Genomic DNA, 13783 nt, shown 5'->3' on the forward strand with positions numbered 1-13783 from the left:
TTTTTTTTTTTCTGTCTTTTTGAAAACAAATGGGAGCTTAAGTATCATTAGGGATGTTGCACTTTAAGCTTGCTTTAAAAGTGCTGATGGCGATGGCCATCCCTCCTGCTGGTACTTACTGAAACTCATCTGTCACTTTGCTCAAAGTGCCCCTCTTTGATCGAGTACCGCTTTGAGTGACGTGCAACTGCTGGGCATGCAAACAACGTGCCTGTTACATGAAATGGATTGAAAATTTCATTAACCACATTGTGGCTTTCTCTTATTAATTATGCTTCAAAGACAAGACATGAAGCTCCGTATCATGATGGGCTTGCAGAAATTGTGACTACAGTTTCCTGACAAGGAGAACGGCAAACAGTAAACAATGCAGCGCCTGTAAACACATACTATTGAGTGTTTGAGTGTGTCATTCTCCAGTCCCTTAGATTACTGATATACTGTAATAATGTTATTTATAGCCAACAAACTACCCAAAGCACTTCTTCTAGCAGTTAAATTGGAAATGATCAACAAGAGGCATTCAATTTCACTCACTCCACTTCTTCTTTTTTCTTCAGCCAACAATATGCTGTTTGGTCGTTTGTATTAGCTTAGATTTATGAAGCACATCTTTCATAAATGTCAGCTGTTGTCCACTTCCCTTTCGTCTGTCTACAGAGATAAGCTAGTCGGGCTTGACTTGACATTCTCAGTTGAATGCAGGAGCACAGGTCACTTCCTCTTTTAATTTGTTAGCGCTGGAATTGTTTTGAATGGTTTGAGATTGAACTGCCAAACTGGATTTGTGGCTAAACACTAGCTAAACCTCTGACTTGGTATTTGGCTCTGATCCTATTAGCAAAATAGGACAAAACAAACAAAACAGTTAATGTGAAGAAAAAAGTATAGTTAGATATGTTTTCATGTTCAGATATGTTTTGTTTATATAAAGAGATTTCTTTTAATTGTATTATTTATTTATTTGATTTGGGATTTGCTTTGTTATTAGACATATTTCAACTTCACAAAGAAATGTGCAGCATTTTGTCTGAGAAATAAGAATGCCTTTTCACTTATAATTTGTGTAAATTCTCATTTTGTAAAAAAAAAAATCGTGAGAAAATCATATCGCATCATGAGTTGAGGGAATCGTTACATCCCTATTCCGTTGTCATTTTAGCAGTACAAAAACAGTTCATTATGTTGCTTGTTGATATTGAAAACTGGTATTCAATATCAAATTATTTTAATTTATTATCGTAATCATAAATGCACTGTTTTTTAGCACAAATCATTTTCAATATCACCGTTTACTGCACTTTGTTCTTCTTCCTGTTATTTACCTATAGCGGATAATGAATCAGAAGTCTGCACATTAACAGGAAATAGCTTACTTCTGCACTGAAAAATAAGGTGGATAGCGGAGATCATTTGCATGATTTGTTTAGTGAATCGCATGCTAAAACAACACACACACTGTAAAAAATGACCGTGAATTTAACGGTAAAAGACTGTAAAAATGCTACAGTAAAAACCTGTTAAATGGTTAACGGTAAATTCCCCTACTATATACGGTGAAAAACTGGATTTCGGGCTACAAACGGAACTGCTCTACCTGCATATATTCATAGTGAATTCCCCCCAGAACCTAAATAGCTTGGAATGACTGTTTGTTTCTTATGTTATCGCCCACTGATCCTCCATGTGTGTTCAGATGGCTTTCATGGACACGTTTTTATCTCCATGTCATTTGCTGGGGCTTTCATTGATGTCCCTGGTGGTCTCCAGCGCACACCTCCAGGGCCTGTGAAATGAGCCTGTCTGATCAATAGCGCTCTTCATTCCTTGCAGCTTGTGTGAAATTCACACAGGTTTAAGAAGATAACGGCAGTGAAAATAACTTGAAACATTTTCAACCAGAGATTGCTTAGTTTGACAGTAAAGTTTAGATTTTCTTTACAAGTCTAAGTAGTGTGAATAAATTGTAATTATGAATAAATTGTAATTATGAGTGTGAATTTCAATGGATATTTCCCAAGAATTTAGTTTGCACCTCAATTTTTTCAGTAAATGGAATATCCAATGCTATATATAATATAACTTATAGGCTTCACGGTTTATAAATTATGCTCAAATTATTACCTGCACAGTAAAAAAAAAAAAAACTAAACATTAAAATGCTGAGAAAATTTTTTTTATTTAAAAGTAGATTATTGGGTTGAGTGTTGGAGTTCCCAGCATGCACTGGGGAATGAATAAATAAAATGGATGCCTCGTTTGTCAGTTCTGTCAGGACCACTATCGTCAAAGATGCCAAGCCTAGCATGGATGAGATCAGGGAGAGCAGCGATAACCCCCCAGGGTAAACAGAACAGAACCAATATATATGTATTGCAGATATCGTTAAAGTTCAATAATGTTATGTACACATTTTAGAATTAGTCTGATTCAAAGGAGAATCAGAAGGCTGAATCCTGACTGACAGAGGAGGAGGTGGGGATGGAGGAGGGTAATTAGCTATTGAGCAATGCGAAAACTGCTGATAATACTGAGGGACGTTTTATATGAATGCTTAGATAGGTGTCGTATTCCCATAGGTTGATGGGTATCAGCTGAAGGTCTTTGCGTGACCTGCCAGAACTAACGCTACGCTTGATTTGTTTTTAAAAATCCAGCATTTACAGTGCATTAGATCGTGACAGTGCATGCTTGCGTGCATACGAGATGGAGCGAGCGTGGGTTTGACTAGATGTATTTGGAGGTTATTACTCACGTCTCATTCGGAACAAATCCAAATGTTTCCATATTCACAATGTATTTGAATGTTAAACTATTATTTATAATGTAAACTAGGCTTGTACTTTACATGCATTCGTATACACCACTACAATGGATTTGAAATAAAACAATCAAGATGTGATTTAAGTGCAGACATTTAGCTTTATTTTAAGAGGTTCCAGAAAAATATTACATTTACCATGTAGGAGTTAGCCATTTTAAGCAAAGTACTGTACCTCTATTTTCAGGGGCTCAATAGTATTTGGACAGTTGACTAAGAAGAGGTTAATTGACCAAGTGCTGTCCATTCCCTCGTTACTTCAAGACAAATTAAGCAGATAAAAGGTCTGGAGTTTATATGAGGTATCAAAATTGGCATTTGGAAGCTGTTTGACTGGTGCTACCAATATAATGTTCAAGGAGATCTCGATGAAAGTGAAGGAGGCCACCACTAAACTGAAAAACCAACATAAATCTATAAGAGAGATAGCAAAAAACTTAGGTGTGGTCAGATCAACGGTTGGCTACATTGTTAAGAAGAAAGAAAGCACTGGTGAGCTCAACATCAAAAGGCCTGGAAGACCACAGAAGACAACTAAAGTGGATGATCGCAGAATCCTTTCCTTGGTGAAGAAAAACCCCTTCATAACATCAACAGAAATCAAGAATACTCTGGAGGAAGTAGGCACATCATTGTCAAAATCTACAATCAAGAGACGCCTTCATGAATGTAAATATAGAGCGTTTACAACAAGGTGCAAACCACTGGTAACATTCAAGAACAGAAATGCAAGATTAGACCGAAAACATCGAAAAAAGCCTCCCATGTTTTGGAATAAGATTGTTTGGACTGATGAAACCAAGATTAACTTGTACCGAACTGATGGGAAGAGAAAAGTATGGCGAAAGACAGGAACAGCTCATGATCCAAAGCACACCACATCAAGTGTCAAACATGGTGTTATGGCATGGGCATATATGGTTGCCAATGGAACGGACTCACTGGTGTTTATTGATGATGTTACTGCTGACAGAATTAGCAGGATGAATTCTGAGGTCTTTAAGGCTATACACTCTCTGCTCACATTCAGCCAAATGCTACAAAACTAATACGACGCAGCTTCACAGTGCAGATGGATAATGACCCTAAACATACTGCGAAAGCAACTCAAGACTTTTTGAAGGCAAAGAAATGGAATATTCTCAGTCAGTCGCCTGATCTCAATCCAATAGAGCATGCTTTTCAGTTACTGAAGACAAGATTGAAGACAGAAAGACCCACAAACAAGCAGCAACTCAAGGTGACTGCAGTGAAGACCTGGCAAAGCATCTCCAGGGAGGAAACTCAGAATTTGGCAGTGTCCATGGGCTCCAGACTAGCAGTGACTGCAAAGGATTTTCATCCAAGTATTAAAATTGTATATTTTTACGGTTATTTACAGTTATGCCACTTTGTCCAAATACTATTGAGCCCCTTAAAATGGAGATACTTTGCTTAAAATGGCTATAACTCCTAAATGGTTAATGTCATATTTTTGTGGAACCTCTTAAAATAAAGCTAAAATTCTGCACTTCAGTCACATCTTGATTGTTTTATTTCAAATAAGTGGTGTATAAAGGCAAAAGCACAAAAACTCAGTGTCCGAATACTTCTGGACCTGACTGTATTTACTGAATAAATTCCTTGTTGCGCATCAAAAAAAGTCATGTGACTTTGCGTGATGGGACAGCATAACTGGACTAATCAGCAGACGACCTCATTGCGCAGCATCTGAAATGCCTTAACCAAAGTCTGTCGTTAATGTGGTTTGGTATAATTACCTCCCAGAACTGTTTTACACAGCTTTGTTCCCAAACAGCAGGCATGTGCCTCTGAAATCAAGATAACATGACCGTGTTTGTAATTTATGTAATGTAATTCATTATATACAAAAATTGGACCCACAGTGGTTTCTCCTACTGCAGCAAATTACCTTTTTTCTTAGTGATATTTAGCACCAGTTTATTATGAAGTTACAGTTTTGTTCTCTTCATCTCCCTGGATGAAAATGGTGCTTTATTTACAAATGTTTTATGCGAAATTTCAATTATTAAATTAATTTAGCAACTTTGAACATAGCTACTGTTCTCTACCATTGATGACTTCCATGCCCTCATGGCATGTTTAATGACAGTGAATAAATTTAATTAAATTTAATTGCCATTAAGTTAATAAAGTTAACTTAATGGAAATTTCTGACTGGTGTTGCTCCTGAGCATTAAACAGTTATAGACTCTAGAAATTTTTCAGAGTACAGACGAATCCATGTAGTGTAACAAAAGATTAAGTAATACAAAGATTTAACAAATAATTAAAAATAAGTAACAACATAAAATTAAGATAAAAAGACATTAATAAACGTCTCCCACTCAACTAGGACTCGACAAGATGGACCTAACACTGCCTTGTTACATAGAAAAATGTTATATTAAAGAGGAATTCTGATAGTGCCAAGTGTTCCTCCCAGATGAGTCTCATCTCTAAACTGTGAAGTCACTCCCTGCTTTTTGCAGGTTGTCTGTACTTGTTTCTCAGGGCTTTAAGTACACTTTCTTTTCTCTCAGCTCAAGCTGTCAACATCCATGTTATATTCCAGTTTTTAATGTTCTTCTGCATCCTTCACACCTTTTTATCTGCTGCTGGCAGCCCCCATTGATTTAAGAAAAAAAGTGACAAAATGGCCTTCTTCCCCATCATGGGTTTGTGTCAGCAGTCTAAACCGGCATGGCGGTGTTTAAACATTGTTGTCTGTGACAGGTGAGCTGTCAGGGGTACACAATCCTCCTCCACATGCTCGCTGACAGACCCACCTCCTGTGATCGCTTACTCTGGAGGTGTACAACATAGCTCTAAATGAGAAATTTGTAAATCTGCTTATTTTTGCATTGCAAAGTGATTCAACTATGCGGAGGGGTTTTCCCACAGAGCCCAAGATCTCTGAGGTTTACGGCCTCTCCGGTAGACTGTCACTGTCTTGGGGAAAAAAAAAAAAACAGATCAAAGGAAGTTCCTCCTGAACGATTCAGAATATTTTTCCTTCTTAACCTCTGCAGAGATGTGCAATTTTACATACTGTCATTATACAGGTTTTTTTTTTTACTTTCGTGCATAATTTGTATAGCAAAACAGCTTTACTCCTTGTGTGTTTTCGGTGTTGTAGGCCATTACCTTGACTCCAGGACTGCAGAAAGATTCCCATCGCTGGCTTGCTGAAGTTAAGGTATATTGTTGAGCTCAGCTCTCAATAATCAATTCTCAAGCTGATATCATGCATCTTAACACAGTTGTTGTTCTTTACTGTCTCAGACTGATGGAAACATCCTCCAGCTCTCAGGGACTTAATGTCATGTTTTATCAGGTTTTATTTCTAAAATGTGTATGTTAACACATTTAAATGCATGTGTAGCTGGTTGTGGCTGTGTGTTTGTAGTGGTGTGTCTAATGTTTTTCATGAGTATATGTAAAGACCCCATGAAATGGTTCGAGAAGCGGAGCTTTAATTTGTGTATGACATTATTTTATTTTATTTTTTTATTGAATCAGAAAGGGTAATTAAAGGCCCTTCTTCTTAAATATCCACTTGCTGTGAACTATGATTTGTGCTTGCTATTGCTAGTAATTCTCATTCTAGATAGCATTTTGTTGGAGAAAAATTTGAAGACTGAGAAGACAAGGTGAATTTTTGGTCCATTTTAATACAGAGCAAACCTGTAAATTGTACAGTTGTGTACTGCTGCTAAAACTTAATTCAGCAGACTTTCGAAGTACACTACTAGTAAATAGGTGACTTCATAGCTAATACACATGGATTACAAGTCACAAAACTTGATTTCATGGGGTCTTTAAAGTCATGTTAGTGGGCAGTTTGTGCTTTTTCAGAATAAGGCTGTGAATACAATCATTTATTGATTTTTTTAGATTCTTATATTGATTTTAATTCAATATTAAATATAAATATGTATTTATTATTAGGATTTAATTAATGCTTGTATGCATCAGGGTTGTTATTTCTGGGAATATAATTATAAAATTTGATTTGTGTCTATAAAATTAGTAACTAATATTTAGCTTTTATTTAAACAGTGTTTTACTGAAGAAATTGTTCGCTCTTTTAATAAACTCAATTATAATTACAATTTTTCTAGGGATAAAAATCTATCTCAGCTTCTGCTCTAAACTATAGTAAGACTTTTTACGTTACTGTAAGGTTACAATTAACAACAGAGCATAATGCAGTTTTTAAATGAATTTAAAAAATATTTAAATGAACTACATTATACAATTTTTATTTGTTGTTGATATATAATAATTTGCACAGTGACTGTCATAACTTGTTTCATAATAGATTTATTTAAACATACATTAAATAATTAAGATTTCACTAACAGTAAAAGTAAAAGTAAAATCTAATGAGTATGTCTAATATTTTGCGAAATGCTCTTCTCTGCACTTCATTTCGCTAGAAAACTAACAAGTTGTAGACTGTTTTATTCACATCTTTCTGCAGTTGAAACACTGATTGAGGAGGCATGAGATATTCATTCATGTTTATTTTGAATTAAAACTAGTAGTAAAGAGATTGTGCGCTCCGCGCTGCCATTTGAACTGAGGTGTTTATGCAGTGAACTGTCACACCACATCAAAGACCATGAAAACGGCATGCATTGTTTGAATTTCCTGAAAAAGTGGACATAATTTAAAGGTTAGAATTTGTTTCTTATCAAAATAACAATATATAAAACTGGTAATTTCCAATGAAGTTCCACTCATGCAGTTGTTAAAACAATGCTGTATTTGTTCGGTACACATGCGTACCAAACCGAAAGACCTGAACCAAATATTTTCAATGCAAATACGTGTACTGTTACACCCCTAATTAACAGAAATAATAACCTTGTTGTGCATTCATATTTCACAGTTGAAATAATCAAGCAGGTGATACTAATAATCCTAATTTGTAAGTTGTTTTGGATAAAAGCGTCTGCTAAATGACTAAATGTAAATATAATAAGCATAAAATCTTTAACTGGCATTTATGACTAGCAGTTATTATATCACGATGTGATGATGTGATGTATATCAAAAGGAAGTTCCAGAGACACACTCCTATTTCAGAAGGTTTTACTTGACGTGAGCCACTTTTCCACCATCAGGCCGAATGGTTCTAAGAATGATATAGAATGGTTAGTAATATTTCCACCTAAGCTTGGTTCAGTATGGCACAATTACAAACTGCTCTCAGCCCGGAATTCTACTATGCTGGTAAAATGCGTGTAGTGACATCGCCATTCAGGATTGGTCACTTGTTGTCTAGTTTCTGTCTGTTGCTCACCAAGCACACTTTTTGAGCGAAGTAAAATATGTGATCATCCTCCATAATGCGGTCGCTTTTTACATCTCATACCGTATGTAAACACTTGTGTTACCAAGGCAACAACTGATGCATTTGTATTACAAGCTCTGTTATCAACCCCGCAGTGGAAAATTAAACCATATCTGTACTGGCTGGGCTGAATCGTGGGGACGGTTTGGTCCTATGGTGGAAAAGTGGCTAATACAGTTGTATGTATTATTGTGATACAGATGTGTATGCTGATTATCCCTATGCTTTGTGTGTTCAGACAAAGCTCCAGTGGCTGTGTGAGGAGGTGCGTGAGCGGGAGTCCAGAGAGAGGAGATTGAGGAGGACACTGCAGCAGCACAAGGAGCAGATGAAAGCACTGAAGCAAAGCAAGGACTCAGAACTGCAGAGCTTCCTGGACCGCATTACCCTGCAGGATCGACTCCTCAAAGACATCCAATCAGAGAAGAGAGGTACTAACTCACCTCAGAGAAAGGTGATTACTAGATCAGATTTTATTGGGCCTGACACTTCAGTACAGGTAATAATGTGAAGTCCTATTCAATTTTTCTACTGTATATACTGTATAAAATTTGTATATTTACTGGCTGACTTCTATTATAGCTGACATCTATTAGTCAGTATAGTTTAGAATGAGCTAATCACAGGTACAAAACATGACCTTGTTAAAATGTCCAACACACCAATCAGTTATTTTTTTGATTTATCAAACAGATTCACAAAGCACTTTTCACCTTATAAAAATGCACCATTGTAATTGTAGTTCAAAAACAGTTTACAGTCAAAAATACTGTTATTGTTACTACTGGAAATTATTTTAATAAAAAAATAATGTTAATGAAAATATTAATATAAACTATTTGATTTCTCCTTTAATTTTTTTAATCTATTTCCCTTTTTTTCATGACAGTGGTGACTAATACAATGTCACCATAGTATTATTGATGTAACAATGTCAAATTGTCAAAATCGTAGCAGAATTGAGGATTATCATGGTAACTTCTATAAAGTGAATGTTACACACAAGTTGCATCCAAACAAGACAATATAAAATGAGACAACCCAATTTCAAAGAATCTTTTTTCTAAAACATGACATTTGTTTATAATGGTTCAGAAAAAAAAGAATTTCCCTGTGATGCTTGTATATTCCCTGCTGGACATTGTTAGTAGACACCTTTTTCTGGTGGCTTTAAGCCCAAAGTATACTTTGGCCGTCCACGTCCTGCTACAGTCCGTATAATTTTGTCATCAGATGTGTCCTTGGGCTTTCGCTTTCGTCTGTGTGCAGCCGGTCCGCGTACAACAGCGCAGGTGCGAGGTTAATGTTGAGACAGAACGAGTCCACTAGGTTGTACTGCACATGTCAACTGTCATCCACAGTTGAATATACTTTGAAATAGGGATGTAACGATTACCGGTTTGACGATAAATCGTGATAAAATACCCCAAGGTTAGTATTACTGTTTCATATTTTAATTATCACTATAACCGTATTTGATTACCGCGATTTGAACAACTGAGGATAAATAAATACTGTACTGCACAGGGCTCCAGTGGGAGTAGACCAAATGGGCGCATTTTGCGATAATTTTTTCTACCAGTGCGACTAAATTTTGTGTGCGGTCGCACTGGTGCGACCACCGCATTGTTTAACTCATAAGCGCTGCATTTCTGTTGCATATGAGAAACATCAAAAGGCAAACGAAACTAAAAACATAACGAAACCGCGCTACTCGTTTGAACTGCGCAGTGCTTCGAGTGTAGAGCCTGGTTTATACTCGCCGCGTCAGCACGAGCACGAAGCTGCGTGCAGCAAACATGAAGCGAATATTGAGGAAACGATGGATGGGTTTCATGCTAAAGTAAAGTAAAAGACTGCTTCTTAAACCAAAGGTGAACATGTTGGTATTCTTGTGGGGGAAAAAAAACCATGCAAGCACTGTCACCGACAGCAAGTTTAGTTTTACTTTTCTTTTTGTTTACATTTTAAAAAGCTCGTTATCTTTGCTGTTTACCTCACGTTACGCTATGGAGGCTCTCTTTTATATATATATATATATATATATATATATATATATATATATATATACACTATATATATATATACACACGTCATTTTATTTGTTGCTTGTTAATTTTTAAATATAAAACTTGGTGAAGTGATTTATGTGTTGGTACTTTTTAAACATCTCCAGCACATTTTAACAATACCGTGATAATACTGATAACCATGATCATTTTGGTCACTATAACCGTGATAAGAAATTTTCATACCATTACATCCCTACATTGAAATCTGCATCGTACATGGCCGTGCGTGAGACTGAACAAAACGCAGAAAAAAAAATTGGTTACACTTTACTTGAAGGGGTGTGGATAAGACTGACATGACACCTTCATAATCATGACATGATACCTACATAATCATGACACGACACATGTCATGAATATGAAGGTGTCATGTCAGTCTTATGCACACCCCTTCAAGTAAAGTGTTACCAATGTTTCTTCAAAAATTAGCAGATTAGAATGATCTCTAAAGGATCATGTGACACTGAAGAGAGTCAAATAATGTCATATTTGCATTAAAAATTACATAACTGAGTGAATGACACTTAATGACAGTTGTCATAAACATGCATAAAACCTCCTTCATATTCATGACATGTGTCATGTCATGATTATGAAGGTGCCATGTCAGTCTTATGCACACCCCTTCAAGTAAAGAGTTACCAAAAAATTATACTCCCCAGAGCAGCTGAGAACTCTGAATTGCTCCCTCTTGAGCACCAGTTGAAACATCAAGTTCTTCTATCTTCTATATTTCATGGAATTTTTGCTTATACTGGTCATGCTCCACACTAGTAATAGAAACAGGATCAGGAAAGATTGCAGTCACTGATCTTATGCTAATATTTGCTGCTGTTCCAATAGCTTTGTCTTTGACAACACTAGCCAGATCTCTCCCTTTGTTTGACTTGTTTCTGAAAAAAAAAAGAAAAAGAAAATGAAACTGCTTAAATACTACAAACCAATACTGTTTTCAAGTGTAGTAATAAAGGCAGAAGTCTTCAAATCTGAACTGTTTATTCTGGTTTTGGAGTCATCATCTATCATCCCAACAGTTTACTTATTTAAAAAGGACAGTTCACCCAATATTCTCTCTTTAAAAAAATGTTTCACAGAATGTTTCACGTCTTACTGCGCTTAAACTGTCAAAGACACACATGGTTTTGTCAAAAACACACAGCGTTCACATAAACACAGTCGGTTATGTCTGTGAACGTAAACAGCTGGGAGAAATCACATGTGTAGATTAGATCTGTGTAATAAAGTGACATCGGCATAATATGGAGTACCTACTGCTGTTTTTTCTGTTAATATGAATAATAAAAAAAGAAAAACAGAAAATCACTTCCTGCTCTTGACTGAATAACTTTATTAGCTTTATAAGAATAAATTTCTTACTTGTATGCTGCTGTTAAATGACCTGGTGAGATGAACATCCAGGTATTTGTGTTTTGTTTATGTCTCTGGAACTGTAAGGGCTAGAATGAAAATTTATCTGAATCATTTAGTTAAGCCATACATAAAATATATGTCCGATTTCATTTCTGGCTTTGCCAAACCACTATCTGACAATTAAAGGAGGTAGAAGTGACACATATCCTGGCTTAGCACACAAAAAAAAACCTTGACCGGGCCAGGAGCGAAGTCCAAACAGGAAGTGCTCACTAAAAAAGCCTCCAAGTCACAAATGTGCTTGAGAAAAGATGGAGCCATTAACAGAACTGCCTTAAAAGTCAGAATCCTAATGAGAACTGACTCCCAGCCTTCAAAAGGAGGCCTTAGAAAAACCTTCTAGGACAACATAAAGATCCCAAGAAGGAACAGAAGTGGGACAATAAGCTCTTAGCCATGTTACCCCCACATAAAGCTGGAGACAAATACATTTTACCAAAATGTTTTAGGGTTTGGATCTATCGATTTAATAAACTATAGATCCCATAATTAATTCACTAAAACCCCTTGTTTTTTTGCCCCAAATTCTCACTGGCACCACTTTTCCAGATACATAGGCATTTTAAAGTGCAATTTTTACCCATTTCACTTCTAATCCCTATTATCATGTTTACTGGAATATAAATAAAACTATGAATTGCAATTCACATGAAATATGTTACATATATTACTACACTAATACTTAACATGTCCGTAATATTGCTGCAGAAAGGCTTATTTGACCATTAACATGATCTGCTAAAGATAATTTGGTGATAATTTTACACTTAAGCTTCCTTCTGATTTTCTATGGTAAATGCCTATTATTGCATTGATAGAGCGAACGTTGCTGATGGTTTAGTTTAACAAAAGTTACTCCCCAGGGTTTGTACAAGGTGCTTAGAACGTTTGAAGTACTTGAATTTGAGTTTTTGAAATTTAAGCCAGCCATGTTAATGAAGAGTTTCTTGAAAATTCTTAAATTTATAATTTTCGACAATATATATTAAACCAGGCTCGACAGTGAGGACTGTCCAATGGCCTGGGGTCAGATTTAAAGAAGCTTGGGCCAGTTGATGGAAATGATTGGGCCAGTGTTGCGTTATCACGAAAATGAATAATTTGCTTTGTTTTTGCAGACAAAGATGCAAAAGAAGACTCAATTCAGTACTTGCTTGGTGTTTTCTGCACACACACCCGAAGCACACACAAAGAGAGCTGCGTCTCAGCAGTGCAGTGTCAGTGAGCAGCACAGTTGCTGGATTGAGTTCTCTTTTGTGTCTTCTTGCACTTAAACAGAGAAATAAACATACTTTATTAAGTCAAAATACCTATCTTTGGGAGTGCCCTCATAAACACAGTCGGTTTTAACCCTCTGGGGTCCGAGGGTGTTTTGGGCCCTGGAGAAGTTTTGACATGTCCTGACATTTGTGCTTTTTTCAGTTGCTAATAAACATTTTAATGGCTAAGATTAGTAGAACCATAATCAGCACAAACTGGGCTACAATAATATGTGGGCAGCATGTATGTATGTGATTGTGTTTTTGAGAAAACAACGTTTATGCGTGTTTAGTGAAAAACTAAAATTTTAAAGTCACTGAAATAAGGCCATAAAACGCATACAGAACATTTGTTCACAAGACTATTGAGAACTGGATCTTGAAGTCTAGAGTAGACTTGTGCCGGTATTCGGTAATGCGATATATCACGGTAATGAATGTGCACGATATTGTTATCGTGGGCACTTCTAAATACCGTGAATAATTATATATTACAAATTATTTAGAATTTTGAATGCATTTTAAGAATACCTTTCCCATCAACTGGTCAAAATGCACAACACCGCTGTATGCGGCGTGAAAGACGCGTGCACACTCTGATGTAAATAAGCGCGGACGAGAAGCACATGGCGGAACATGTGAGAGATGCCCTGGATGAAAGTGCACTTTCACTCTCTGACAGCAGATGGCACTAAACTGCAGAAATAATAATAATAATAATAATAATAATTCATTTAAATGCAGCCGTTACCCCGGAAACCCTGTAAACAAAGCAGCTGCACTACTTTCTGTTTCTGAATCGTGTTTAAATGATTTAAACAGCCATTCAGATTTGTGT

The 13783-nt window shown here is 36.3% G+C and overlaps 1 protein-coding gene across 3 annotated transcripts in view; it reads left to right on the top strand.

The window, feature by feature from the left end:
* The window catches only part of LOC107659061 (centrosomal protein of 128 kDa), a 76836-nt gene that overhangs the window by 47298 nt on the left and 15755 nt on the right, over positions 1–13783 (top strand). For all 3 annotated transcript variants that reach the window (XM_016447872.1, XM_016447874.1, XM_016447875.1), the window contains 2 exons: positions 5961–6020; positions 8422–8614. In XM_016447872.1, coding sequence (XP_016303358.1) covers positions 5961–6020; positions 8422–8614 — 253 coding nt within the window. The remainder of the gene's footprint in view (positions 1–5960; positions 6021–8421; positions 8615–13783) is intronic.

This window comes from Sinocyclocheilus anshuiensis, unplaced genomic scaffold, assembly GCF_001515605.1.
Source record: "Sinocyclocheilus anshuiensis isolate Anshui unplaced genomic scaffold, SAMN03320099.WGS_v1.1 scaffold811, whole genome shotgun sequence".
Classification (NCBI taxonomy): domain Eukaryota; kingdom Metazoa; phylum Chordata; class Actinopteri; order Cypriniformes; family Cyprinidae; genus Sinocyclocheilus; species Sinocyclocheilus anshuiensis.